Source organism: Saccostrea cucullata, unplaced genomic scaffold (genome assembly GCF_032062105.1).
Source record: "Saccostrea cucullata isolate Sc308-1 unplaced genomic scaffold, CSIRO_AGI_Scuc_v1 ctg2235, whole genome shotgun sequence".
NCBI lineage: Eukaryota > Metazoa > Mollusca > Bivalvia > Ostreida > Ostreidae > Saccostrea > Saccostrea cuccullata.
In genome coordinates, this window is record NW_026920819.1 from 127,793 (window position 1) to 155,341 (window position 27,549).

At 32.6% G+C, this 27,549-nt stretch overlaps 1 protein-coding gene across 1 annotated transcript in view; it reads right to left on the bottom strand.

Moving 5' to 3' along the window:
- Positions 1-335: 335 nt before the first annotated feature.
- The window catches only part of LOC134258333 (uncharacterized), a 38,296-nt gene continuing 11,082 nt past the window's right edge, over positions 336-27,549 (bottom strand). The window contains exons 4-6 of the mRNA XM_062740856.1: positions 10,797-10,904; positions 1,032-1,104; positions 336-727 (exon numbers count right to left, since the gene is read on the bottom strand). Coding sequence (XP_062596840.1) covers positions 487-727; positions 1,032-1,104; positions 10,797-10,904 — 422 coding nt within the window. The 3' untranslated portion in view covers positions 336-486. The remainder of the gene's footprint in view (positions 728-1,031; positions 1,105-10,796; positions 10,905-27,549) is intronic.

Sequence of the window (27,549 nt, forward strand, 5' to 3'; positions counted from 1 at the left end):
ATTTTGATATTAGTTTTTAACTCATAAATATTGACACTTTTTAAATTGACTTTCTCAGCAACAAATAATATGAATTTATCAAATTGTGAAAACTTTCTTTAACATTTGGTCAGGCAAAAAAAAAACCTTGAAAATCCAACCCAATCAATTTTGTCAACACCCCCTTCCCCCCAAACAGACACACCACACACCCTCACGCATTTTTTAAAATATGCCTATAGGTGGCAAAGTTATGGTAAAATATCATTTGTTATGATAATTTAACATTTGTTCATGTACTCTAAATGCATGTAAACACATTTTTGCAATTGCAACATCACATTGGGTAACCATTATCATTTTTAGATGGCACCACTCGGCACACCTCGAAAAATGAAAATACCGAAACCTTACTGCACATCAATATGACAAGACCAACCATATCCTAAAAGATGGACATGAGTAACAACAATATACCCGAACTTTCTTTAGAAAAAGAAAATTAAATTATATACTTTCAGTAAGTAGACTGTCTTTGCATTCCTCTTCATCGCGATGTCTTTCCTTTTTTTCCTGACAAGGAAGGGTCCCTCTTTTCCGACATGCATAAATCGAAATCCCTGCTGCAATTGGTAAAAGAAGTAAAAGCCACAAGAAGTGCTCTATTGAATTTTTTGAATTCTTCTTCTGAACTGACTTTGTAGTAGTGTTGAAAGATGGTATCTCAACTTTTCTAGTGACATCGTTTCTAAAATAGAAAAAGTTAAGTTACCTTAAACCATATTTTCAATTATAGTGAACGTGAAAAAATTATTATCAACTGTTTTTTAATGAAAATTTTAGCAAAGACAAAAAAACAACAATGTCCTTTGTATAGAGAAAGTCTATATATGAAACTTAATCTGACGCAAAAACCCTTTTATATTTCATTTTATAATTCAGGAAAAAATCGAAGATACCTGAAAATAATGAGCGGATGTGAAACAAAAACATAATTGCCTAAGTTAATTTACAACATATTTATTTTCAATCCAAAAACTAAAGAACGGTACCTGCTTATGTTAGGGCAAAATGGTTCTGCTAAAAAACACTTCTCAAAAGCATTGATATGCAGACAACTTGGATCTACCCAGAAAAAAAAAAATAATGAAAAAAAATTATTATGATGATGATGAAGATGATTTAGATGATGAAATGATGGGGAAAGTTAATGACGCTAAGTTGAAGACAAATAGCACATATTTGTACGGATAGCTTTAATAATATACTATTATAGCCTTTTGATGAGACCAATCCCTCGATATATAGACCTTAGAGAAAGCATATCGACCGACCTCGAAGTGCGACGTCGATATGCTTTCTCTAAGGTCTATATATCGCGGATTGCACCGAATCAAAAGGCTACAATTGTTTTATTATTTTTTATCAGTTAATAAGAAATGTCTTCAAATCCTTCTTTCTAATACTCAGTACCTTCTCATACAAGGCATTTTTATGTCATTGCATTATGACGTTACAGCAGCGAAAACCAGCTGTAGTACCTGTTTTTAGAAAAGTTTATAAAGACTATTGTGACATTAGCACCATTGTTGCTTCTCAGAAGAACGTTTCCAATTTTAGAAACAGCAGGTTAACAAATTTTTAAAATAGAAACATCCAGCCTGTAACACTTTTTATACTTGATCATGTGGTCCAGTTTGAACCAATCAGATAGTTGGAAAAATAAAGAAAAATAATAAATCGTAATATTTGTACTGATATCGTTAGTAATTTGCACTGTAAATACCACTTGCCACTTTTTATTAACTTTTAATATTATGCTTATATCCAGTGAACTAAACGTTTTTAATTATTTTCATAACTTAAGAAATTTAATGACTGATTAATTGTATATTGTTTAACTTTCCTCTCGAGAATTTTTCGTTCATATGGAGACGCCACCACTTGCCGGTGGAGACCTGCAAATTTTGATAAAAAGGCTTTTAAGGTTAACTATCCCTCTGCTCTGTTCCCCATTTTGTTTTTTAAAAACTCCAAACATTGATTTTCGTCAACAATGACTGCATTGAATTCAAATGGAAAATAGTTTGGGTTACTTTTTCCAGACACCAATAATACAGTAAAACTCGGTTATAACGAAGTCACTTGGACCTGTGAAATTATTTGAGGAATGACTCTAATTCTTGGCCAAATTATTCGATATAACCTGGTTTGAGTCTATTTACGTTTTATAACCTGGAATTTTATAATGAATGAGAAAACAAATGTGTATGAAAAAATGTATTGCTTTTTATGAGTTCAAATTTGCCGCTTAATGATACAACCGTAGTAACGAAAATGACAGGAAGCGAGGGGAGGTAATAACTGATACATAGACCTAGCAGCCATGATGTTTGTTTACATGAGGTAAAAGGACTGAAAATGAGGGGATTACACGGATATAGATGATTCAGCTGGTTGTCAAGGAGGTGTATCCACACCAAACCAGATTCTACAGAATTATTTGCGTTCCTTTTTGAAATCAACCAATGAGAGGCTAGAATACAAACAAAATTAAATTATTTCGCTATTTCCGTAATTCGTTATATTGGTATACGCAGTTCTGTTAAGTTACCATTAAGAAATCAATGGAATTTAGACGTGTAAAAACGGGATTTTTTAATAACCTAATTTATTTTAAGAAAGTCATTTTATTATAACATAAAATGAATACTTATTGAAATTATTATAATTATTTTAGTATTTTACTTTGTTATCAATTAAGTTTGGTCCCATCAAAAGTAAATGCAAAGAATGAGTACTGAATGGAGGTCATAAACAAATTTCAAAATTGCAAGGGCATACCCTATTTGATTGGTTAATTGATTGACTGTATAATGTTAAACGTCCCTCTCCAGAATATTTCACTGATTTGGAGACGCCACCATTGCCGCTGAAGGGCTGCTAATTTATGCCTATGCTCGGCAGTTACGGCCTTTGAGCAGGGAGGGATCTTTATCGTGCAACACCTGCTGTGACACGGGACCTCGGTTTTACGGTTATAACACAATTAGCTAATGTGTTTGAATTAAAGAGACTTTTGTAAGTTTATAGTTTTATTAAAAAGTCACAGCAAAGGTAACAAACAATGATACTTGAAGAGTTCAATTATAAAGATCTCGGAGCCAAGATGGTGAAAGCTCACATAGTCATTGCATCACATAGGTCTCAGAGCTAAGTTCGTAAAAGCTCTCGTAGTTCGTCCCGGAGCTAAGATGTTAAAAGCTATTGATACTCAGTGCGCGCATCTTTTGTACAAGAAGCTGCATCATAGGGTTTACATATTTGGTAATAGCAATTAGTGAGTTAGAGTGTCACTTCATTAATATTAATATTGTCCGACCCTCACTGAAGCTCTGTCTCCCATCTTTCAGTAAATCTTTGGCTGCAGCTCTGCACAAAGTCTGATTGGAAGTGTCAATACTGAAAAACAACACATCGTAAAAACTAATTGTCCGTCAAAAAAAGACGCCCTGTTATTGTATTCTAGCTCTGCAATGGTTAATAGATGTAAGTGCCGTTTGTGACGTCAAATGACGTTAAATGACGTTGCAAAGTTAAATAACGCAAACAAACATTGCGAGGAAAAAAGTGACAAATTAAATCTTAACTCACATTACTTTAATTTTTACGTTAATTTTTCAGGGTTATAGTTTTTCATTTAATTGAAATAAATCATTACATTTAGATGTCTCTAGGTATTGAAAATGCTTATAGTTCCTACTGTGTATTCTAACGCGCGGTGACAAGGTTTCGCGTATGTTATAGAAAATTGAACGTCGTGGATTTCTAATGGATTTCATAAGGAAAATTACACTGAATGTAGATATTGTACTTTTGGAATTAGTGTTAGGGGTATTTATAGCCTATCTAAAATATGTAAATAATATTCTGTTTAATAATAAAATACATTTTACACTGTAAAAAATATACTTGATCTGTTTTCACAGCACATAAAATTCGTCAATTTTACCAAAATGACGTCGTGTCGATAAGTTTGCTGTGTTCAATGATGTGTTTATAAACTGTTGTCTGGGATATAACAAGCAGCTATTTTGAATGCATTGATACGTTTTCATGTTGTTTATTATACATATATATTATACTTTTTTTAAAAGGAAATTTATTTTAAGTATTAAAATTACAAATTATTGTGCTCCGACAAAAAAATTCATTTTGAAGAATAGTGTATTTCGTCACTTCTCATATTCCTATATGTGCATATATGTCTTGTCGATTTTTAATTTTTAATTGCATAAAACATTGGTTAATTTTTCTGTTCGTTTGGATTTATACAAATGACACATAGGCCTAACATAGAGATCGAACTACTTTTTCATATTCATACGCACCATGCTACTTTGCTTTGTAAACAAAAACACGCAAAATCGGCAGCACAACAGTGACTTCAAAAGAAATTGACGGGACTGTGGAGGCTTACTAGGAAATTTTTAGAAGGTACGTAACTGTAATTACATGTACATTTAAGTATAGTTGCACGTGTTGCTCTGAAATATAAACTTAGCCAGTAGTTTATCGATAGGACTTTGTATCGTACTGACCGAGTAAACATTAGTGCCACCTTGTTTTTGCGGCTTTAGGGGCCTGATTCTATATAAATTTTTCTTTGTGTTTTTTCCGCAAAAGTAGCTTCCATTGTAGTAATGAGGCAACTGCCTCACTAGAAATATTATTTTCAAGTCTTTGAAAACACACAAAACAGCAGTCGTGCGACAGGACATGCCATTGAAATTTCGACTAGATTTCCACTTTCTTGAGAGAATCGGTCATGTTTTAGTTAAAATCGAATGAATATTTTTCTGCATGCAATGATACGAAACGAAATTATCCAAGATAATATTTCTATTTGTTGTATCACACGAAAAATACGATGAGAACGAAGCATCTGTTGGAACGACGCCATTTTTTTTTAGCCAGGAGCGGATCAAAATCCACCACACGCACCTGTTTATAATAAATCTGGAATAAGTTATTTTAATTGATTTATGTTTACTCATATCGCTTCAGAAAAATATAGACCACTTTTTTAGTGTAACATAACAGGGTCAAAAGTGTCTTATTTATTTATTTCCATTATAAAATAAAAAAAATATTCATAAATGGGAATGGGAATACAATGTATGTGAAAAAAAAAATACACATGTTCTGGATGACATGCGAGTACAAAGGCATCATGTGTCATTACCGTCTTCCTTGGAAGACGGTATTGTATAGGTGAAGTTTTTTACAGTCTTCGGACTATGTACTTCCTCTCTTTTGTGATTGGTAGAAATTGCATGATGAGAAAATTTTCAATTATTTCATTTGTTGAAATGTTGTTCAAGGCAAAGGAAATAACTTTCTGATGATCTATTTTTCGTACGACTTAACAATTTTGCAAGATTTCCAATCTTAAAAAAATGACAAAATGAACAACAAAATCAGCAGTAATTATTTCTTAATAACATGATATTTTTTATAGCAATAAATAAAAAGGTCTCTTTAATTTCATTATAAATAAAATTTGATAGTTATTGCTTGCAGGCTTTACAGTTTGTTATTATTCTTTTCCCATTTCTTGTTTTAAGAGTGAATGGGAATCAGCCGAGGCAATCGCAACTTCTCGGGCCTTTACGACTAGCGGAAAAACGACCTCGAATGTATATGGTAGACGCCATGACAACCCTCCCTTTTCACGATCTTTGAAATAAATGCATGGAGACCTTTTATCTGTGGAATATGGAGTTTAACTTTATTCAATGTAATGAAATTACCTGGAATATACTATAGAAGGGACTTCTTTCCAAAGGTACAAATTTTTAACATCCGGTGATGTTAATACATTCGAGGTTGTTTTTCCGACCTCTGACGGAAAGACCCGAGATGATGCGATTGTCAGCCGAGGTTTGTCAAAGTTTACGGAGATGACCGAGCGACAACCGTGGTAGGGATAATGCCCGTATAAAGATAATTTAGAAATACAAAATCCAGAAATTCAAATGAATTATACGGCATGTTAAGTGTAGATCTGTTTACTGTTTAAAATTGTTGCTATAGACGGTAAGCTTTTTTGAAAAGCTCTACTTGTACAACTATGGAATTAACAATTTGAGATGTAAAAAAAAAATAAAGATCAGATTGAGATCTTGATGATCTTAAAGATGCATTATGTTGATGATGTCAAGGGCTCAAAAAAGAAAAAGACAAAATTTTCTGGAAAATATCAGGTTCAAAGAAAAATTGTTTGAGCTATTACTTGCATTGCAGCAGATATGCATAAAGCATCAAACAATTTCTCAGAAGATAGTAGAGGTAGACAGTGTACGTGTTGCTAATGCACTTGTAAGCATTTTGTATAAAGAAGTGGTTTGAATTCCTACATTGGAATTCAAATGAAAAATTTATTGCTTTGGAAAGATAATGATTTACATTTAAGATGTCTAATAAATAAAATCTTCAAATCTTTTTTCATATGTTGTTTTAATTTAGAATTTAAAATTTGTTATTTTTCCATGTATAAACCATAAGGGCCAGAGCATAATGATTCCTGGAAGGATTTTTTACGAAACCTTTTTCACTGGAGGTTTGTTGGTTTAAAATTGAAATTTAACTCCATCACTACCATGTTGGGGGTTTTGCCAGATGACATCTCCAGGAAAGCAAAGAGGTACTTTTTAAATGTCATAATAAATAAAATACCCTTCAGATCTTCAATTTTACTTGTTATTTATATGTCATTTTAATGATAATGTAAAATATTTTATTTTTCTAGAGGTATACACCACAAATGGCAGAGCATAAAGGATAGCTGGGAGATTTGATAAACTTACTGTTGTAGTAGAACAATTTCAAGCATTGATATATATATATATTAGAAAATTGTGCTGTCAGTCTTTTGTATGGTGGAGGACAAGCTTCCCCTTGAAAACTGGAACAAATGTGAAATGAAGAATGTGTATCTTTATATTGAGAACTTTTCCTTGTAAAATCACCTCTGGGAAAAAGTTTATTTCATATCAATTTATTGTGTTCATTATCTGGTCTAATTTTATATTTGTAATTGTTTTAAAATTGCATGGCGAAACACATTTTTGCTCACCTGAGTCAAAAGCTTAATTGAGTTTTTTGATCCGATTTCTTTGTTGTCTGTTGTGTTGTAAACTTGTTACAACTTAAGTTCAAAATGCCCCTTCCCCCCATTGAGACCATTTATAAAGTTAAACTTTCAAAATGGAACTGATATCTTCTTTTTTTCCAAGCCGAGATACTCAGGTGATGTACAAAGTATGTACTTTGTAGTGACATCAATTAGAAGCAATATCATTAAACCGCAGTTTGATAGCATAAATTTTATTTTCAAGAAAATGTTGGAGGCATATGTTTATATATATCATATTAATTTCATGTTTGAATTTCAAAACCGATTTCAGCTACTACAATTTACATTGGAAAAAAAATGCTGTTGTCCAACTTGTGTCTATTGTGTGTCATGAAGGTAAAATCTTACAGCTTATTGTGATATGCAACAAATATTTTACCGTGACCATGTGTTTTTGCAACAGTTGTAAAGTGTATATGCTCAAGAACATAATTATTAGTTTTCTCCTGTAGCCCAAATATAAAAGTAATTACTGAAGCATTTATTTGTAAATCAGGGTCCTGTGTAAAACTTCTGTAAGATTACACACATTTTGCATTCTTAATGCTCGTTACAGAGAAAATTATGAACAAAATTGTGACAGGACTTTCTCTTTTCTATAAAAAATCATTTTCTTGTATTTTACTGTATATTGTGCTTTTACACATTCAAACTGGAAGACTGCAATGTTAAAAAAATCTTATATGATAAGTTTGCCAATAGTAATTGTCAAATTGATAATGAAAAGTATTTTAGGTCACCTGAAAAAATGAGCTTTTCTGATCACATTTTGTTCGTCCGTCAGTGTTTGTAAACTTTTCAGAAATTTTCGAATAATTGTAAGAATCAATGGACCAATTTTAACCAAACTTGGCAAAAAGCATCCTTGGGTGATGGGAAGTTTAAATTGTTAACATTGTCCCCTTTATCAAGAAAAGACAAAAATATGTGGGGTCAATAAAAAATCTTCTTATCAAGAACCTCTGGGCCAGGAAAGCTGAAACTTATGTGGAATTTTAGATATTTTATTTTTACAATAGGGAATCCAAGTTTTACATAGAAATATATAGAACAAAGCTTGAAAAATCTTCTTCTGAAGAACCACAGGGCCAAGACAGCTGAAACTTATGTGGAAGCATTCTTGGGTAGTGTAGATATTAAATTGTTAAAATCATGACCCCCGGGAGTAGGGCGGGGCCACAATAGGGAATCCATGTTTTACATAGAAATATATAGAACAAAATTAAAAATCTTCTTCTCAAGAACCACTGAGCCTGGAAAGCTGAAACTTATGTGGAAGCATCCTTGGGTTGTTTAGATTCTAAAGTTTTAAAATCATAAAAGGGAAGGGGGTACATCATAGGTAAAGAAAGAGAGGGAATCTGGTAAAGAACTGCATCACCCAAGTTACTCTGGTGAGCGATGTGGCCCATGGGCATCTTGTTTTAAAGAGATATTACTTTTGCTGTATCCACATTAAGGGCATTCAGATATTGTTGTACCATGATACACTGTAGGTATAAAAGAGCGTTTCAATTCATTTGTTAAAATAGAGCACTATTACACAATAAATGTTTAAATATAATGTAAAAAGAATTGCTTTCCTTATTATTTCACATGACATTATTTCTTTATGGGATTTAATAATACAGTGCACATGAAATTGACATCAGAAATCAAATGGAAGTCTAAATTTCTGCAATTTTTAAAAGGCAATTTCATTTCCTTATCAGTAAAGTAGTGTTCAATTTATAAGCTTGAACAACCATCAACTCGTATCAGTACTTTCAGTACTTTGATTGAATGCATTGATACGTTTTCATGTTGTTTATTATACTTATACAGATTAAAATTACAAATTATTTGCTATTCTGGTATTATGAGAAATACATAATTTACCTATTTTTTGTCTCCCGCTTAAAAAGTTGGGGACATTAATTTGGGTTTGTCCGTCTGTCCGTCCGTTCGTCAGTCTTTCTGTCTGTCTGTAACGCTTTCGTTTCCACGCAATATCTCGAGAACCCTTTGAGCTTCTGCAATGAAATTTAGCATAACAACTGCCTATTGACTAAAGAAGACCCCTATTGATTTTGAGATCAAAAGGTCAAAGGTCAAGGTCATAAATAAGCAAATTCTGTCTGTTATAACACTTTCGTTTCCAAACGATATCTCGAGAACCCTTTGAGCTTTTGCAATGATATTTTACAGAACAACTTCCTGTGGTCTAAGGACGCCCCCTTTCGATTTAAAGGTCAAAAGATCAACGTTCAAGGTCGTAAATTTATACATTCTGCTTGTATGAAACACTATCATTTTCGGGCGATATTTCAAGAAGATTTTGAGCTTTTGCTATGTAATATTATACCAAAACTCCCTAGGACCTCTCTCACTCCTCTCAAAGTGCCCCGCCCCGTTTGTTTTATTAGTATTTATTGTATTACATGTCACTGTTTTTAGCACAGGGACATGAGGAGAATTATTACGTATAAAACAGGTTCTCGGTGGATTATATTCTTATTACAAATATTAGACCTATTTTATAAAGGTTAAATTAGACACCATACATTTTGACAATATCGAACGTGAATATATACATGTATGTCACTTCATGTTTATATACTATTGTCGCCACGTTACAGCGGCTCCGTGGTCTAGCGGTTAATGTATGTCTCTCGCTTCAAATGTAAGAGGGCCCGGGATCGCATCTCGGACAATCCATTTTTTTTCTCGAAATACTTTTCTTTTTTTACTTAACGATAGTATTCAGCATGTGAAAGGAAAAATTTATGAGGTCTGCCTTGTACAAACTCATACTATCATCATTACAGTGTGATAAATATTCCATATAAAAAAGAATCTTCTACACACATAAAAATGAATAATCCATCAAACCTTTATTTCCATATTAGCATATTTTATTTGCTTACATTGTATGTATACATTTGTATACATTTAATAATTCTACAAATTCAGTGAAGGGGATCCGAACCCCCGACCCCCCCCCCCCCCCTTCCCGACAGCCGAACTGCGCATGGTTTACTTTTCTCTGAATTAGCTTGTTTGTGGTGTCACAGTAAACATTTCCAGTATAATTCGGCCCGCCCCCTTTTTCTAGCCTAAGCAAGGCTGCATAAGGAATTCATGAAATTCATATAGTTTGGGATACAAGATAACTTCTCTATATCCGTGAATTTGCAATATCCGTGTTCGTACTAAACGAGCTTCACAGTATGTCAAATCATGATCAGAAGAAAATTTGATATAGTAAATAGAGAAATTAAATATCTTTTATCTCCCAATGAAATTAGAAATATGAGGTATATATAATAATAGTAATTAATTTCAGGCCTGTCTATTTCTCATTAGAAAATATTGCATTTGCATTTTATTTTATGTAATTTTTCAAAATATTAAGATGATTACATACAGTAGCTAGGCGTGGCACACGAAAAGCAGTAAGAACAACAGAATTGGGACGGTGTCTAAAGCATATAGAACAATTTAAAAAAAAAAAACAAAGATAATGTTGACTAAAAACATTTTACGTATTTTTATATGTAGCAAAGAAATAGTAAAGATCAAATTCATTAATGTCTATAAAAATACCATTTCTAGATAATCAATGAATTAAAATTCTCACATTTATATATAACATCTGTAGAGTATGGTCCTCCTGGACATCCATGTAAAAATTTTTGGCAAGAATAGCCGTCAAGCATCCCAGAAGAGTCCAAAATCATACAATACCCTAGAAATAAAACAATGCATGATCATCAGGCTTCTTTGAAAATATTTTCTTAAAATAAAACCCCTTACGTATTTCCTTCTATAACAAAAAATTCAAAACTTTCAAGCGATCACTTAATTGAATATTTTGAGTTAGGGAAATAAAAAAAAAATGATAAAGCTTCCGATTTTATAAGAAAATTGCGCTTAAATCGTATTATGAATTTTTAAGTTATTGTCAATTTAAAAAATTAATACTTTAATAAAACTGTGGAATCTTTTAAAGTAGACTGGTCAAACATACACCAACTCCCTCAAAACTCTCTCTCTCTCTTTAACACAGAAGCACGCTCTTGGGGAATGCTAGAAAGGTCAACCTACGATGGCTGTTTAATAAATAAAGTCCTCCTTGCTCGGAAAGAAACAAAAAATAAAAACGCTTTTCAATGATAAAGACTAACGGATATTACTTAAATATTATCTTTTGATTAAGACAGTCATGTCTGTAACATATTTTGTTCGATTTCTGATTCTTTCCAGAACACATTTTAGTATGGCACTTCGTATACTGGAATAAGGCATATCCTATGATTCCCTTGACTTGTTCCTTCTTTCTGAATGGTGTTTTCTCAAGTTTGGAATATGAAACAAGTCAAAGGGTAAAAGATCTGGCGAAAATTGATGGTGTGACAAAACGTTAGCATTCTGTTTATCCCCAAAACTACTAGTTGTACATATCACCTCTCGTATACCTGTTGTATGGTTTAACAGAAATATATTGGCATAATCGCTAAGTTTTAGTTTCTATAAGGAGTGTGTAGTTGGTTTCTGATCTAGTTGTATACTGTGCCTCTACGGATATCGTGGGGGTATACATTTCTGCGAACAATTTATGCATTTTATGATGATTTTTTCATCCAGCAATTGTAGCAGCAATTTTTCAAAATCATGACCCTGGTTGTGGTTACCTCCGGATAGGGCGGGGCCACAATGGGCGATTCAAGTTTAACAGAAATATAGTAAAAATCTTTAATTTGTTTTTTCTCAAAAACAACTGGGCCAATATGAAAAAAGATGTACATTTTAAAAATCTTAAATTTTTGTTGAAGTAAAAATCATTTTTTTTCCAAAAACAACTGGGTAGATGTAGATTCAAGTAGTGTTGATTCTTGTTTGTTCAAATCATGATCCACGGGGTAGGGCGGAGCCACAATTGATGATCAAAGATCAAGTTTTACATAGGAATAAATAGGAAAAATCTTTAAAAATCTTCATCTCAAGAACAACTGGGGCAGTAAAAATGGAAGTTATATGGAAGCATTTTCAGGTAGTGTAGATTCAATTTTGTACAAATCATGACTTCCAGGTGAAGGGGGGCTACAACCGATGATCAAAGATTTACTTAGGAATATATTGGAAAAAGGCATTTGTTGTATGGAAAAATCATCAGGTAGTTTGTAGGTTAAAATTAGAGACCCCTAATCTATGTAAACTTTATAATACTAGAGTAATTTCTGCTTTTATTTCCTCTCCAATGTGCTCATTTTAAAATTGTTATGTGCTCAATTGAGCGATGTGGCCCATGGGCCTCTTTTTGTATTTTGCAATTCTTTGCTATTTTCAGACTTTGGGTATTCTTGCCCAGTGCTTCTTATTGTAAATTTGTTTTGAAGATTTAAAACATTGGATTCAAGTTTCACTACTTGTATTAATTTGACTTTCAGACAAATGTAGATAATTTCAATATTGAAGTTTTTATAATGATTTGTTAAATATTCTTAAACACTGTCGTTTTCACTCTTTTTTTTTTAATCATGGAATGACTATTGAGTACTTTGCTTTTCTTTAGTGTAAACTACCTCCAAAATGATGCCTGTCAATTTTTTTTATGTGTCTTAATGTCAATCAAATCTCATAAGTAACAATCAGTTGATTTTTTTTCAAACAGTACATTGGTTGTTGTAAGTTTTTGTCGCTAAGAATGTTACCCATTTTTAAAGCCTATGATATCAAATTTCATCTTTGAAATCCACCTGCTCTTGTTTCTATAAAACAGACTTTGGTTGCTGTAAATTAAAACTTTTTAGAGAATGTTTCTTTGGGATTCTTAACAAGTTTTAAAGCAGCTTTCAAGAAGAGTTTAATTTCACTCTAGTTAACTGATTCTTTACCATCCATTCTACATGTCAATGCAGTGTTTTGAATAGCCCTTATCTTCTCGATTCTCATTATGAAACTATTTGATGAAAAGGGGTCACATAAACCGTTATCAATTCATTAAAGATTCAATCATGAGAGAAAGTCAAGCTTAATGTCATATGATTTCAATATTGAATGGAATAGAGCTCATGAAATTTAAGCATTGAATTCATATTTTGCGATATCTTCGGTCCTACAACACACCTGGCCGTGCCGACTAATTGAATACTTTTAGCGTGGTATGATAATTTGTCGGCACAGCCTGGTGTGTTATAGGACCGAAGACATCCCAAAATATGAATTCAATGCTTATATTTACTTTCTCTAATTTTTCCTGTTCATAATTGTTTATTTCGGTAATCTTTAATGTGTATTTAGCGCCTTTTATACATGGTGTGACTTATAGACGTTAGAGCCGTGTTTGACGTTTGTGACGTTGAAAAGTTAAATATATATAACAGAAACGAACATTGCGAGAAAAAGTGACAAATTAATTTTAAACGCAACTTTGTTGTATTTTTACGTTTATTTAACGGGATTATTTTTTGTATTAAATTGTGTCAAAACAATGTACATTTTGGTGTTCCTAGAGTATTGGCTTTAGACAATGATTTTATACCTACAGCTGTAATATGTATAGTGTTCCGGGTAGCTAAAATTCTGCGCCGCTGTCATTTTCCAGTAGCTATTCATATTCTAAATGAAGGAATCGGGGGTGGGGATTAAGCGAGTCATATTCCTATGCAAGGGGAGGTAAAATATCAAATTTAAAAATAAAAAAAATACCATTTTTTGTTAAATTTGATAGTTATTTATAATCCTCTTATTATTATTTGATAGTTATTTATAATCCTCTTATTATTATTTGATAGTTATTTATAATCCTCTTATTATTATTTGATAGTTATTTATAATCCTCTTATTATTATTTGACAGTTATTTATAATCCTCTTATTATTATTTGATAGTTATTTATAATCCTCTTATTATTGTTTGATAGTTATTTATAATCCTCTTATTATTGTTTGATAGTTATTTATAATCATATTATTATCATTTTATATTTATTTATAATCCTCTTATTATTATTTGATAGTTATTTATAATCCTCTTATTATTATTTGATGGTTATTTATAATCCTCTTTTTTATTATTTGATAGTTATTTATAATCCTCTTATTATTATTTGATAGTTATTTATAATCCTCTTATTATTGTTTGATAGTTATTTATAATCCTCTTATTATTATTTGATAGTTATTTATAATCCTCTTATTATTATTTGATAGTTATTTATAATCCTCTTATTATTGTTTGATAGTTATTTATAATCCTCTTATTATTATTTGATAGTTTTTTATAATCCTCTTATTATTATTTGATAGTTATTCATAATCCTCTAGTTATTATTTGACAGTTATTTATAATCCTCTTATTATTATTTGATAGTTATTTATAATCCTCTTATTATTGTTTGATAGTTATTTATAATCCTCTTATTATTATTTGATAAATTTAAATATAAATTAATATTATTTATAATCCTCTTATTATTGTTTGATAGTTATTTATAATCCTCTTATTATTATTTGCTAGTTTTTTTATAATCCTCTTATTATTATTTGATAGTTATTCATAATCCTCTAGTTATTATTTGACAGTTATTTATAATCCTCTTATTATTATTTGATAGTTATTTATAATCCTCTTATTATTGTTTGATAGTTATTTATAATCCTCTTATTATTATTTGATAGTTATTTATAATCCTCTTATTATTGTTTGATAGTTATTTATAATCCTCTTATTATTATTTGATTGTTATTTATAATCATCTTATTATCATTTGATAGTTATTTATAATCCTCTTATTATTATTTGATAGTTATTTATAATCCTCTTATTATTATTTGATGGTTATTTATAATCCTCTTTTTTATTATTTTATAGTTATTTATAATCCTCTTTTTATTATTTGATAGTTATTTATAATCCTCTATTTGTTATTTGATTGTTATTTATAATCCTCTGCATACAGTAAAGATACGCTTTAGTAACCGTAAAAATGATAGAAATTGAATGTTAAAACTGTGTTCTTGATATAGAGTGGGTCTTCGTATTTTTTTTTGTAAACGAATATAAAAAAGGCATGGAAGGATGTATCTCTTACCATTTTTAAAGAAATGGTACTGATGAGTAGTAATTTTAGACTCAAAAGTAATGAAGTGATTTATGATTAAATGTCCAGAGTTACAGGCATTTGGATGCATTGCCCAGAGTAGTCAAGCTGTGTTAGGGTAATGAAGAGTAGAGCAGTGTCTAGTGTGGTCAAGAATAACGAGTCTTTAATGAGTGGAGCAATGGGAGCTATTGTTCGTAGAATCGGGAGCTGTGTATTGAGTTAAAGTCAAGCTAGGTTATGACAGTTTGATAAGGATTTGATAAAGATATATGTAGAGTTGGAGTTAGTTAATTAATAGGATGGAGCTAATGTTTTAGATAATCATCTACTGGAGCTAAGATTCGTATATGATAAGTGTGACATGTTTAGAAGGGGGAGTGCTTTGCTAGGACTTAGACAGTACATATGCTAGCATAAATGTAACATCTTTCGTTTGTATTGTGCATCCTCATTGTATATATGTAAATAAATAAGTGTACTGTTTACTGACTTTTTATTGGATTTAGCATTACAAGGATTTATCAACCAAGGATATCTTAATAACAATTGGATATATACAAAGTGGAATTAAAAAGTTAAAATTGTTCGGTCACCTCAGTGACTGTACGAAGAACCACTCTTTATAAAAAAGTTAGTTTTCCTATTTAGATTTCGGATCATATTCTCAAAAACTCCAAAAGTCCAGCTGTGTGCTTGCTATACGTGGTCATAGCGGCGGTGTTGAAGCACCCATTTATTTGTCGCAAGTGTTCGAATCACGATTTTTTTTAAGTTCAGGTTGAAATTTATACATAAACATACTTTTTTTAAATTAAAAACAAAGTGAAAAAATAAGATAATATTTTAGAGTCAATTAATATATTTCCTATAATAAACAAGTTTTCAAAATATTTAACATTTTCAATGCATTCAGTTCAAGACTACAGTGCACAACTGAAATGTAAACAATCATGGGTAGACCAGCACAGTATGACTATCTCTAAAATTCTATGTTGTGGATGAGAACCGGATATTTTAACTTATTTTTTTTCGAAAAACAAATTCATTTTGTTAGTACATGACAATACTCGAACAAAAAGTGTGGATAAGGGAGGGGCTGTGAACAATTACAGCAGTATAAAGTTAAAAGGGCTGGTACTCAAATTTGTAGATCTTTTTTTAAATTGTCTAACTAATATCATGATTTATATGCTGCTAAAACATTTCACGTTGCATGAAGTATACTTAAATAATATTAAAAAATCTCTTTTATCTGTAAATTATCACAAATACAAAGATTGGGACACGTTTTAATGACATATATCCAAGCACTTTCACAAAGCAAACTTAACCGATAAAAGAGATAACTATCAATGACAAAAGTGTCCATTAACACTTTATAAGTTTGTCATGTTGAAGAGTTTTTTTAATCGAAATTTGCCCTGTAAGCAATGCTATAATTGTTTGAATTTCAGTGCGCATTTCCATTTCCTTTGAATAATCATAAGGGTAGTATTTTTTATGTAAAAAAAGTTTATGTCCCACTAAGCAGTATATTTGTAAAATTTGTAAAAAAAAAAAAAAAAAAAAAAAAAAAAAAAAAAATTACAAGAATTAGTGCTGTTAAATCTTAGCCTTCCGTTTGACCTTAAATAACTCTTTCCAAAGATTTCCCATTCCTTTAAGTGATAGGGGCATCGAACCACTTGCATTATGATGGGGGGAATGAACTAAACATACATTCAAAAATTTACTACTCAAAATCAATTTTTAACAGCACTGACTGATTAAGAAGGTGTCCAGCTGACCTTTTTTTTGTCCAAAATATACATAAGAATTTACAATTAAGGATGTATTCTTCTGATACCCGGAAAAAAACGTGCATTAAACTTTCCACATGCTTATATTTTTCTGAAAGTGTAATATCCAAGGAATAATTTAAAGACAAAAAAAGTGTATGTTAGTGTTCATCTATAGAGCTGAAACGAATACCATAAATCAACATTCGAATATTCGTGACTGTTATTTGATTCATATTCGAACATTCGGTGATTAATTAAGAGTTATTATGCCTTTTCATATACTTGCAAATCCTATTGTTTAATACTATATATCAATGTATAAAATAGGTGTAAGAAATAAACGTCTGTTCCAAGCCGTTTGGCATCTAAATGTGCATTAGGACTCGCGTTTATTTTCAAGAAAAAAATACTAGAAAAAGAATCTTTATTAACAATCATAAGCCTCTTCACTTCTTTAAATTAGGTGACTGTATTGCATTTCGATTACGTATAAAGCCCCATCAGCAATCCAGCAGGTGCTCGCCATGTTTTATTGTTATGAAAATAAAATAAACCCCCCCAAAAAGGTTCGTTTCCGGAAACGTCCTGTGAATTTTTTAATCAATATTTAAAGCTAAAATAAAACATTCTCAAAAAATATACCGGTAATATAATGTATATTTTTCAAATATGATTTCTGCAACTATTTATAAATTATAAATCCGAACAATCGATTCCGTTTGTTGATCCGGGATATTTCTCTCCGCACAGTATAAATTTTTTATTACTTTCTAAAATCATGGCGGTCAATTTCACCGTATCTAAAGTAATTTGGAGATACATGAGGTTGCTGAATATTTGGCTTGAAGATGATTAAATAAATCTGACTTTGTGTATTTATCAGGCCAGTAGTACCATGTGAACAATGTTTACAACCTGCCTTTTACATGTATTTGCTTTCGTTTGCTTCTTTTTCCACCCTGATCAAAAACAAGTGGATAAGCGTACACCATTTATTGCATGAAATACGTTGTATTGAACATGTGACCGAATATTCGAATACAAATTTTCCACTCGAATATTCGTGAAAAACTATTCGTTTGCGAATGTTCGAGCATTCCTTTCAGCTCTATTCATCTAAGAGAGATTCAACCCCTCAAACATAGACCAAAATAGAGCATGGGAAATTTCATTAAAATAGCTATAAGACCATAAAAATACCTCATAAACTTATAAATACAATTGATTTAAACCTGATTTGGCTTAAATTTACTTGAAAGTATTGAAAGTTAATGTTTTGGACAAAATATGAGCAAATAAACACCAATTAAATAACTTGTACCCAAAAATGTTGTACACCAGTGTCAAAATTAAGCAAATTTTTTTCCATAAAATTGCTCAAAAAAGCAGAGAAAAACATATTTCTACAATTAAACTTTTTGAAAAAAATTGTTGTACAGTTTCTTTAGGTATTATTGTTCCTTTTCATAGTATGAAAAGTAGGGATTAGTGTACATATAAGAAAGTTTTGATATTTTTTAAATCCCCACCCCTATTTCTTTTTCAACATTTAATAAAAATAAATCAAGGCATTTAGGCTTCAAAGTATGCATTTTATTCACCAAATATTCCAAATTTGTGTGATAATTTCAGGTAATAATTACAATTTTGTTTAGAAAAGCTTTAATGAACAAAAAGTAATTATTTAACACATAAAACTTCATATTTAAAGTTGTTAGATGTCCTCTCTTTCTCTTGCCCTGTGGGTTCTGGATTGGGTTCTGGTTTGTGGTGTTGGATGGTGGCTTTCCTGGGATTAGTCAAATCCAGTCCCACTTTCTCAATCTGATTTGCATACTTTTCTCCATCCAATTTTAGTGGTTCTAAAAACCTGCTCTCTTCTAAAGTTCTTCATTTGTGATTCTTGTGACAACAAGACTTACCTGAAAAAATTTATTTAAAAAAAAAATATATAATTACTGGTAATTTCATTGTTGAAAAAATGCAAAATCATTATTTTGTCTATCTGACTTTGTTTTTATGAACCCAAGCCTGCAGTTTGGAATCAAATAATTCCTATATGTTCTTTGATGTTTCAGAAATATTCTATTTTTTTACGCCGAATAGGCCGCCGTAGAAGGAAGCGACCTAGTTTCTTATCGAATGTAAACAGCTAAAAATTAGAGATGTTATCTTATTGTTTTCGTATGGTATGTCTATAAATTTGGGATATATATTCTGTTTTTACAATATCAAATGAAATTTATCATAATCTACGAGCTAAAGTTGCAATTAAAAGGATAATACGAATGTTGTCGTCTGCACAAATCTGAAAACGTTCCGTACAAATATGTGACATGTTTATGCAATATTTCAGTTTGCGATGTGACAGTATACTAGGTATTTTAAAACTTTGGTATCTATAATGCATAAACATTGCTATTTTGAATAAGTTTGAGAGCATTGGAAACCTACGTTTTCGCTTTTCCACTGCTACTGCATGGAAGGTCGTTAACACACTTCGGCGCTCTAGGCTGGCATGTTTGGGGCGCCGCTTCGAGAATGACTATGTACATGGCCTGATTGGGATATCGGCGATTTTTAAAGATGTTTTCAAATTTCTGTCGACTCTTTTATCGAGAATACTTTTTACGGAGTGTCATTCGGCATTCCTGTCGCTTTGAAAGGGGCGATCCTGTCTTCTTCCTCTCTCGATCATGTCGATTTCACTTCTTAGGCCTATGTCGTAAATATCGTAATTTTGCACACGTCTTGGTCATCAATACAACATAGAAAGATTTTTTATTTAAAAATAAATGTAGTTAAACATGTAAATCATAAAAACTTAAAAAAATTGTTTGTAAATTGTTATCAGTTTGAATTTTACGACATGTGTAAGTACGAAGACCCACTTGGGGTAAAATCATCACAACAATTCATCCTTAAAAAATTTTTTGTGTGTGGCATTTAGTCCCTACCCAACGCCCACATGCTTTTAAGCATAAGTAATTTATAACATTTAAATGCTATCAGCTAAAAATAGCATTTACAAATTACCTGAAATAAGTCCCAATTCACAAACCCCGAACTTACGGCTGTTTTCGGAATATACAGTATTGTGCCATTAGTGTCCGTCCATTCACGTGCAGTGCATTTATTTTTGTGTTTTAGTTAACTTTATTTGCATACTAAACATAATAACAATTCTGTATTATAATTTTGGCTTCATTTTAATAATATAGGAGGTGTGAATTGATGATTTTTTGCCATTAATTCAATTAAAACTGCATAAAAAAAAAGATTGTAAGTTCATTAATTATAACCATGATGAATCCTTAAAAAGAATAGATAGACATAAAAGAAAATACTGATTCTTTGCGATCTCCCTTCCAATGTCTGTAGTTTTTTTTATAGACATTAATATATATCCACTTATAACTTGTGCTTTTAATTTTTGAAATTTCTTTACTCTTAATACATTCGTTGAATAAGACTTGTATTATTTTTATGGAATGTCAAAGGAACCAAAAAAATAAAAGTTTTCACCATCATTTCCTATCAGTTAGTAATGCGATTACTTATATGTAAATGTTTTAAATTTGATGTTTTTTTCTGTGAATTCTTAGATCCACGCCTCGGCTGCAGAGGATCTGACCTAGTAAGAATATTCTATCGAATTCTGGCCATCATTTAGGTAAAAGCCAAGAAGACTATACATAAGAACATACAGTGTATATTTTGAAGAACCCCCATCATCCATGCGAATGTGTGTGTCAGACTCTCTAAGATTTCCTTGCAGTTTGTTTTCTTTATCATTAATAAGGCAGATCGCTCAATGTTTACAACGTCTTTATATTTAGAAAATCGCATCATCGCGTCAAACTGACCAGTCGTTGCTCCTCGGTTGGCCTCGCACGTTTTGTATGTATTGTAGTGGAGTCAGTCGAGGATTGCCGATTGATAAATGACAGCCTACACTGGGACTGGGATTCAGATTTCCCTAGCTTTGTAATTATTGTAAATTTAATTAAAAGTCTACTTTCATTGTAAGTGGAAACTTATTGAGAGAGGCCTTAAACAACATACAATCAAACAAACAAACAGGAAACTTTTTATTTTCGGTTAAAAGCCTCTAAATTGCAAAAATGAGAGAACGGTTGTGGTTCTGGTTTGTGGATATAAGTTACTGGAATTTTTTTTTATATGAAACTCACACGAAGAAAGTATTTTTTTTTTTTTTCATAAGACATCAAAAATTAATTATTCAATCAAATCTTGATATAAGTGATATTAAGGACACAAACGGGGTATATAATTATTGATTAAAACACGATCTACTACGGCTGGTCGGAAATTACTGTAAACTTATTTTTTTTTCGCGTGCGAGAAATATTCACAAGTCTCGCGATCTACTTTATTAGTAGCAAATATTAATCGCCGCGAACCATGTATTTTGTCTTGTTTCTCTAGAAGATGTTTTTTAATCGTGAAAATCAATAGTCAAGCATTGATTTCAAAATGACAAATTGCGAGTAAAAGATGAATTATAATAATTGGTTTACGGTATTGAAACAATGTGTATATTTTCTCTCTAATTAACGTCTTCCGGTAAAAAATGCGCACATACATTAGACAATCATTAAGAATTTATAAAAAAGAGAAGTATTTGAAATGTTTAATTTCGTCTTTTCAGTGGTACATTAATGTGTAAATGGTTGGGGTGCCCGGCAAAGTCACGAATTCAAATTAGATATTGAAAATATATAAAGCCAACATTTAATCCTTATGTGGACCCATAATTTGAGCAGAGTTAATTCACTTTATGTATATAATTTTCAAATTAATTTGACTTTATGTTGTGCAAGTTTGTTTGATTTCTGATCAGAGATCATTAAAGAAATTTAGAGCAGTAATGAAATCTTATAATAACGACAAAAATGGATTTTGACGTCAGTCCTTCCGGTCTTTACCAGATGGAAATTTAAAAAGTCTAATTTTCAAACTTCTTTGTTTTTCAATATTTTTATTTATTTTTTGTAAAATTAATTGAAACCTTTCTTATATAGCTTACAATATAATTTGTTTGAAAATTGATAAACCCAAACTCTAAATACATGTTATAACATTTAAAAATCTGAAGCGGGTCCAAAATGGCGGTTGTCTCCGTAGACTACAGGTGTCCGACATTTAGCAAGATCACAGATGCAAGCAGCGTTTGATTGAATGAAACTAACATAAGGATCAATGGGAAGGAAAACTTTGATTGTCACCTCGTACGTACGTTGCAATTCTGTGTCAAACTTAAGTTTTAATACAAGGCTTCCCCAAACGTCTTATATAATTGGTTTTGTCTGGCTATCTGCAGAGTAGGAAAAGACAATACTACGTGTACAAATGAAAATTGGATAACAACAACCTGTTGTTTTGCACCACGGAGACACGATCTAAAATCATGGTGTTAGATAATAGTTTTTTCACTCAGCAATATATTTAGTAAGTATAAAAAGGCATGTTTATTCTCATGCACAATTGTCTCATATTTAATTAAAAGAAAAGACAAAAATAAGAAAAACACTTTTTAGGTCATCTGAGTAAACTCAGGTGACCTTTTGCTATCTGTTTTCGTCCGTCGTCGTGCGTCGTCCATCGTCCGACGTCCGTCGTGCGTTAACATTTGAACATTTTCAGCTTCTTCTCTGCAACCACTCAACCAATTTCACCCAAATTTGACACAAAGCATTTATGGGTGAAGAAAAACAAAAATTGTGAATTTCATGATCCCTTCCCCCCTGGTGCCTGAGGGGTAGGGCCAAAATTACTAAAACTAATGTCATCTTTTAAAATCTACTTCTTTACACCTGGGCATCAGGTAGTCAAACTGTTTGCATGATTGTAGTCAGCATTGAGTTATGTCCCAAAATTGTGAAATTCATGGCCCTGGGGTCAGAGGTTCTAGTGCTAGGGCAGGGCTAAATAAGTGTGTAGTGAAAAATGCATTATTTCTTTGAAAATCTTCTTCTTTGCTCCTGATTATCAAATTAACCAACTTAGTACATATTTATGATGAGCAAGAGTGTCTTTACCAAAATTGTGAATTTTATGGCCCCAGGGTAAGGGGTTCTGATGTTAGGGCTGGGCTTTATTGATTATATAGTGGAAATACATGAATTCTTTGAAAATTTTATTCTCTGCTTCTGGATATTAAATAAACAAACTAAGTGCATAGTTATGATGAGCAAGAGTGCCTCTACCAAAATTATGAATTTAATGGCCCCAGGGTCAGGGGTTCTCAGGTGTTAGGACAGGGCTCTTTTTGATTATATAGTGAAAATACATGAATTCTTTGAAAATCTTTTTCTCTGCTCCTAGGTACGAGGGGTGATCAAAAAGTTCGCGACATATCTCTATATCTACAAAACCACAATTCAGATTAGAATGAAATTCGGTACTCAAATAGCCATACACAAGGTCTATAAAAAGCATATGCTGAATAAAATTTTTCTCCTTGTTTGTGACGTTGCAATGTGAAAATGACGTCACTATGTAGGTCACTTGTGACGAAAAATGGTTGTCTCAGTCGAACTCATTCAACAAACGACTGTACAATTTGTTGTAAATCTTCGAAATCCCTCTACAGTTTCATATAATAATTTGTACAGAGTTTATTAAGATTAATGAGTTCCTTTAAATTCAATTAAGGATTGGATTGATCGTTTTAGTGAAGGAAGGCAGATGTTTAAAAATTACATTTGTTATGTTGCCCAGTGAAAGCAAGTTTGAAAAGATATGTGTTTTTAATTTAGCAATTTGCTTTCAAAGACCTCCAATTTACACTTTGAAAAATAGTTGAATATTTGAACAATAATATAATTATTAAATACCTAAGACATCGTTTACTTTAGATTTTTAACATATTAGATATGATGAAAAGGAGGCACCCATTCTCTATCCACCTTGAATAAAGGTCTCTCCAGAGACAGAAGATCTGTGTTTTATTGGTCGCCCTGCTTTTTTTTGGAAAGGAGAGTCTTATCCACCCAATTCTTTTGCCGAGATTTGACCATTTCTGACAAATGAACTGTTCTCGCCAGACAAATTAACTCTCATTGAAAGAAATATAAAACTAAGAAAAATCTTTCCACTTTTGAGACAGAACTCTACAGAGGGGGTTAAGTGACCGCCAATATCACGTGTTACGCGCATGCGCAGAACGGTAGTTGATATGCATTAAAATCAGAGAGGATTATTTTAAAATATAATCAACATTGAAACCAAATAATGTTTCGTTTATGTGAGTTATTCAATTAGATCGCGAACTTTTTGATCACCGCTCGTATCAAATAAACTAACTTAGTACATAGTTATGATAAGCATTGTAATGTAATCACATTTAATTTTGTGTATTTTCAATGATATAAGCACTGCAAGTTTTGTATATGTTGTAAGCGGCCTTGATCTATCTTTAGATAAAGTATTGAACGCCATATTGGTTGGTTATAACTTTACATGGTGTCAGAAGCTAAAACCGTACAACGCAAGGATTAATAGCTACTTTCTTGCACGTGGCCGGCATCGAAGCAGGCCGTGTTTATAATTCTTTCGGTCTCGAAGGCGAGGATACAGAAAAGATAGATATATTGAAAACTAAGTTTAAAGAATACTGTGAGCCTCGTAAGAACTTGACATACATTAGACATGTGTTTTTCACACAAAATCAGGGCCAGGACGAGCCCATTGACAATTATGTGACAGATTTGAAAAATAAAGCGCAGCCTTGTGAATTCGAACATTTAACGAACGGATTAATCAGAGACAGAATAGTGTGTGGTATTCAGGATGAAGCATGTCGTGCACGTTTATTAAGAGAAACTGATTTGACACTGAGCAAAGCAATCGATGTGTGCCGAGCTCAAGAAATGAGTACAAAACAGTTAAAATCTCTGAAAGGATCTGAGGAACAGTCCATAGCAGCCATACGTAAGTCAAATAGTGGTCGGAAACTCAGCTCACAAAAGAATAGAACTGAAAATCAAAGGCCTGACAGTACTGGAGGTAAGCCATGTCGCAATTGTGGAAGAAAACATATGACTGGTGACTGTCCTGCATACGGAAAAATTTGTCATCGTTGTCAGAAGAAGAATCATTTTGCGAAATATTGTTTATCAAAACAATCGACAAGTGCAAAGAAGATTCACACTGTAGGAGTACCAAATGACAGTGACTCAGATGTGGATACAGAACTTTTCATTGGAACCTTACAGATTAACACAGTGGATCAAGAAAAGAGTGATTGGATTGAGACATTGACAATTAATGACCACAAAGTAAACTTCAAACTGGACACTGGTGCTCAAGCGAACATTCTTCCAAAACATGTTTTTGATCACTTAGACCTTAATGATCAGCAGCTCACACACACGAAGGTCAGATTAGTCACATATGGTGGAGCTGAGATAACACCAAAGGGAACAAAGATTCTGGAATGTTCTGTGCGTGGCCGAAAATATGACTTACCATTTTTTATCGTCAATACAAAGGCACAGGCAATACTTGGCAAAAATGCTTGTTCAGAGATTGGATCTATTGTGCGAGTACATTCTGTTAAAAAACAGTTGACAAAGGAGGATGTACTGAGGATGTTTTCAAAGGACTAGGTGAGCTTCCTGGGAAACACCACATCAACATTGATGAAACCATTACTCCAGTCATACATCCACCACGAAAAGTTCCTGCAGCAATACGTGACAAAGTAAAAACAGAACTTGAGAGAATGGAAACACTAGGGGTTATCACGAAGCAAGATGAACCAACTGACTGGGTACATAGTCTGGTTACTGTGCGCAAACCAAACAAGATAAGACTTTGCATTGATCCAAAAGATTTGAACCGTGCGATCAAGAGAGAGCACTACCACTTACAAACAGTTGAAGAAGTGATCGAAAAGCTGCCACGAGTTAAAGTGTTTTCGAAGTTCGATGCCACCCATGGATTCTGGCATATCAAACTTGATGAGCCAAGTTCTAAGTTACTGACATTCAATACCCCGTTTGGCCGGTATAGGTACTTACGTTTGCCTTTTGGAATAAGCTCCGCGCCGGAAGTGTTCTCGAAACGGGTACAGGAGATGTTTTCTGACTTGAAGGGCGTGGAATGCATTGTCGACGACATCTTAGTGTTGAGACCATTGACATGATTCCCGTGTACAACAGATGTTACAATGAAATGAACTTTAAGTTAAATTACATTTGTGAGGTATGACACTTGATTACGGACAGTGGTATCAAAGTAGTGAAAAGCGATAGTGGATATGCCTTCACCAACAGATGTATCAGGAGTGAAACGGGTGTTAGGTGTTGTTGTATTTTTAACTTGTTAGTGATAGCTCCACTTTGTTATGTAGAATGGCACTGGGATTCGCCTCAGCAGGAGAGCTTTGAAACAGTTAGTTTCCAGCTCACCGGTACTAAGTAATACGACGTACGCAAGGCAGTAACCATTTTAGGCGACGCAAGCTCGAAAGGTCTAATATAGGATGGGCATCCTGTAGCATATGGATCGCGTGCGCTAACAGAGACACAGAAGCGATATGCTCAGATTGATCGTGAGATGTTAGCGATAGTATATGGATGCGAGAAGTTTCATCACTACATTTATGGGCGAAGTGTGACGGTGGAAACAGACCATAAACCCCTCGTCGCAATCTACAACAAGCCACTTTACCGAGCGACTCCGAGACTTCAGCGAATGCTTATGAACCTACAGCGCTACGATCTCAAGCTAGTGTATGTACCAGGTAAAGAGATGCATATCTGAGATGCTCGGTCTTACCTGAAAGAGACTCCCGAGGTTCTCGTTGATGATGAGATAATGTAAATTTTGCACAACTTCCTGTGTTGAAAAACTGCAACATCAAAGAGGTCGCACTGCGAGATGAAATTTATTTTTGGAAAGGAAAACTTTATTGGACTACAGGAATTCTAATTGTAAGGAACCATTGATTCCTCAGGAGATTCCCTCGCGTCCAAGCAGCTGATATTTTATCCGAGATGAAATAACAGCCATTCTGTTGCCAGGATATTGAAAACTTTTTGACCAGTGTGTCTACAGGAACAAATGAACTGTTCTATGTTTCATCAAAGGTTCAAACCTTTTGTGTGTCGATTACTATTCCAAATATCCGGAAATAGTCCGAATGCCTACAACATCCAGTTCACAAACAATCACTGCATTTAAATATAAAACTATTCACGGAAAAATCTTTACGCATTCAAGAAGTTCGCTACTGATTGGGATTTCATTCATACCACCTCAAGTCCCAGATACCCACAATCAAATGGACAGGCGGAGAGGTGTGTTCAGACTGTAAAGAATCTGCTCAGAAAAGCTGATGAATCTGGATCTGACATCTATACAAGTCTGATGAACTACGGAGCATCACCGATTGATGGAGTAGGACTTTCGCCATCCCAGCTACTCATGAATAGACAGTTGCGTACTAGGATACCAATAACATCTGACATGATGAA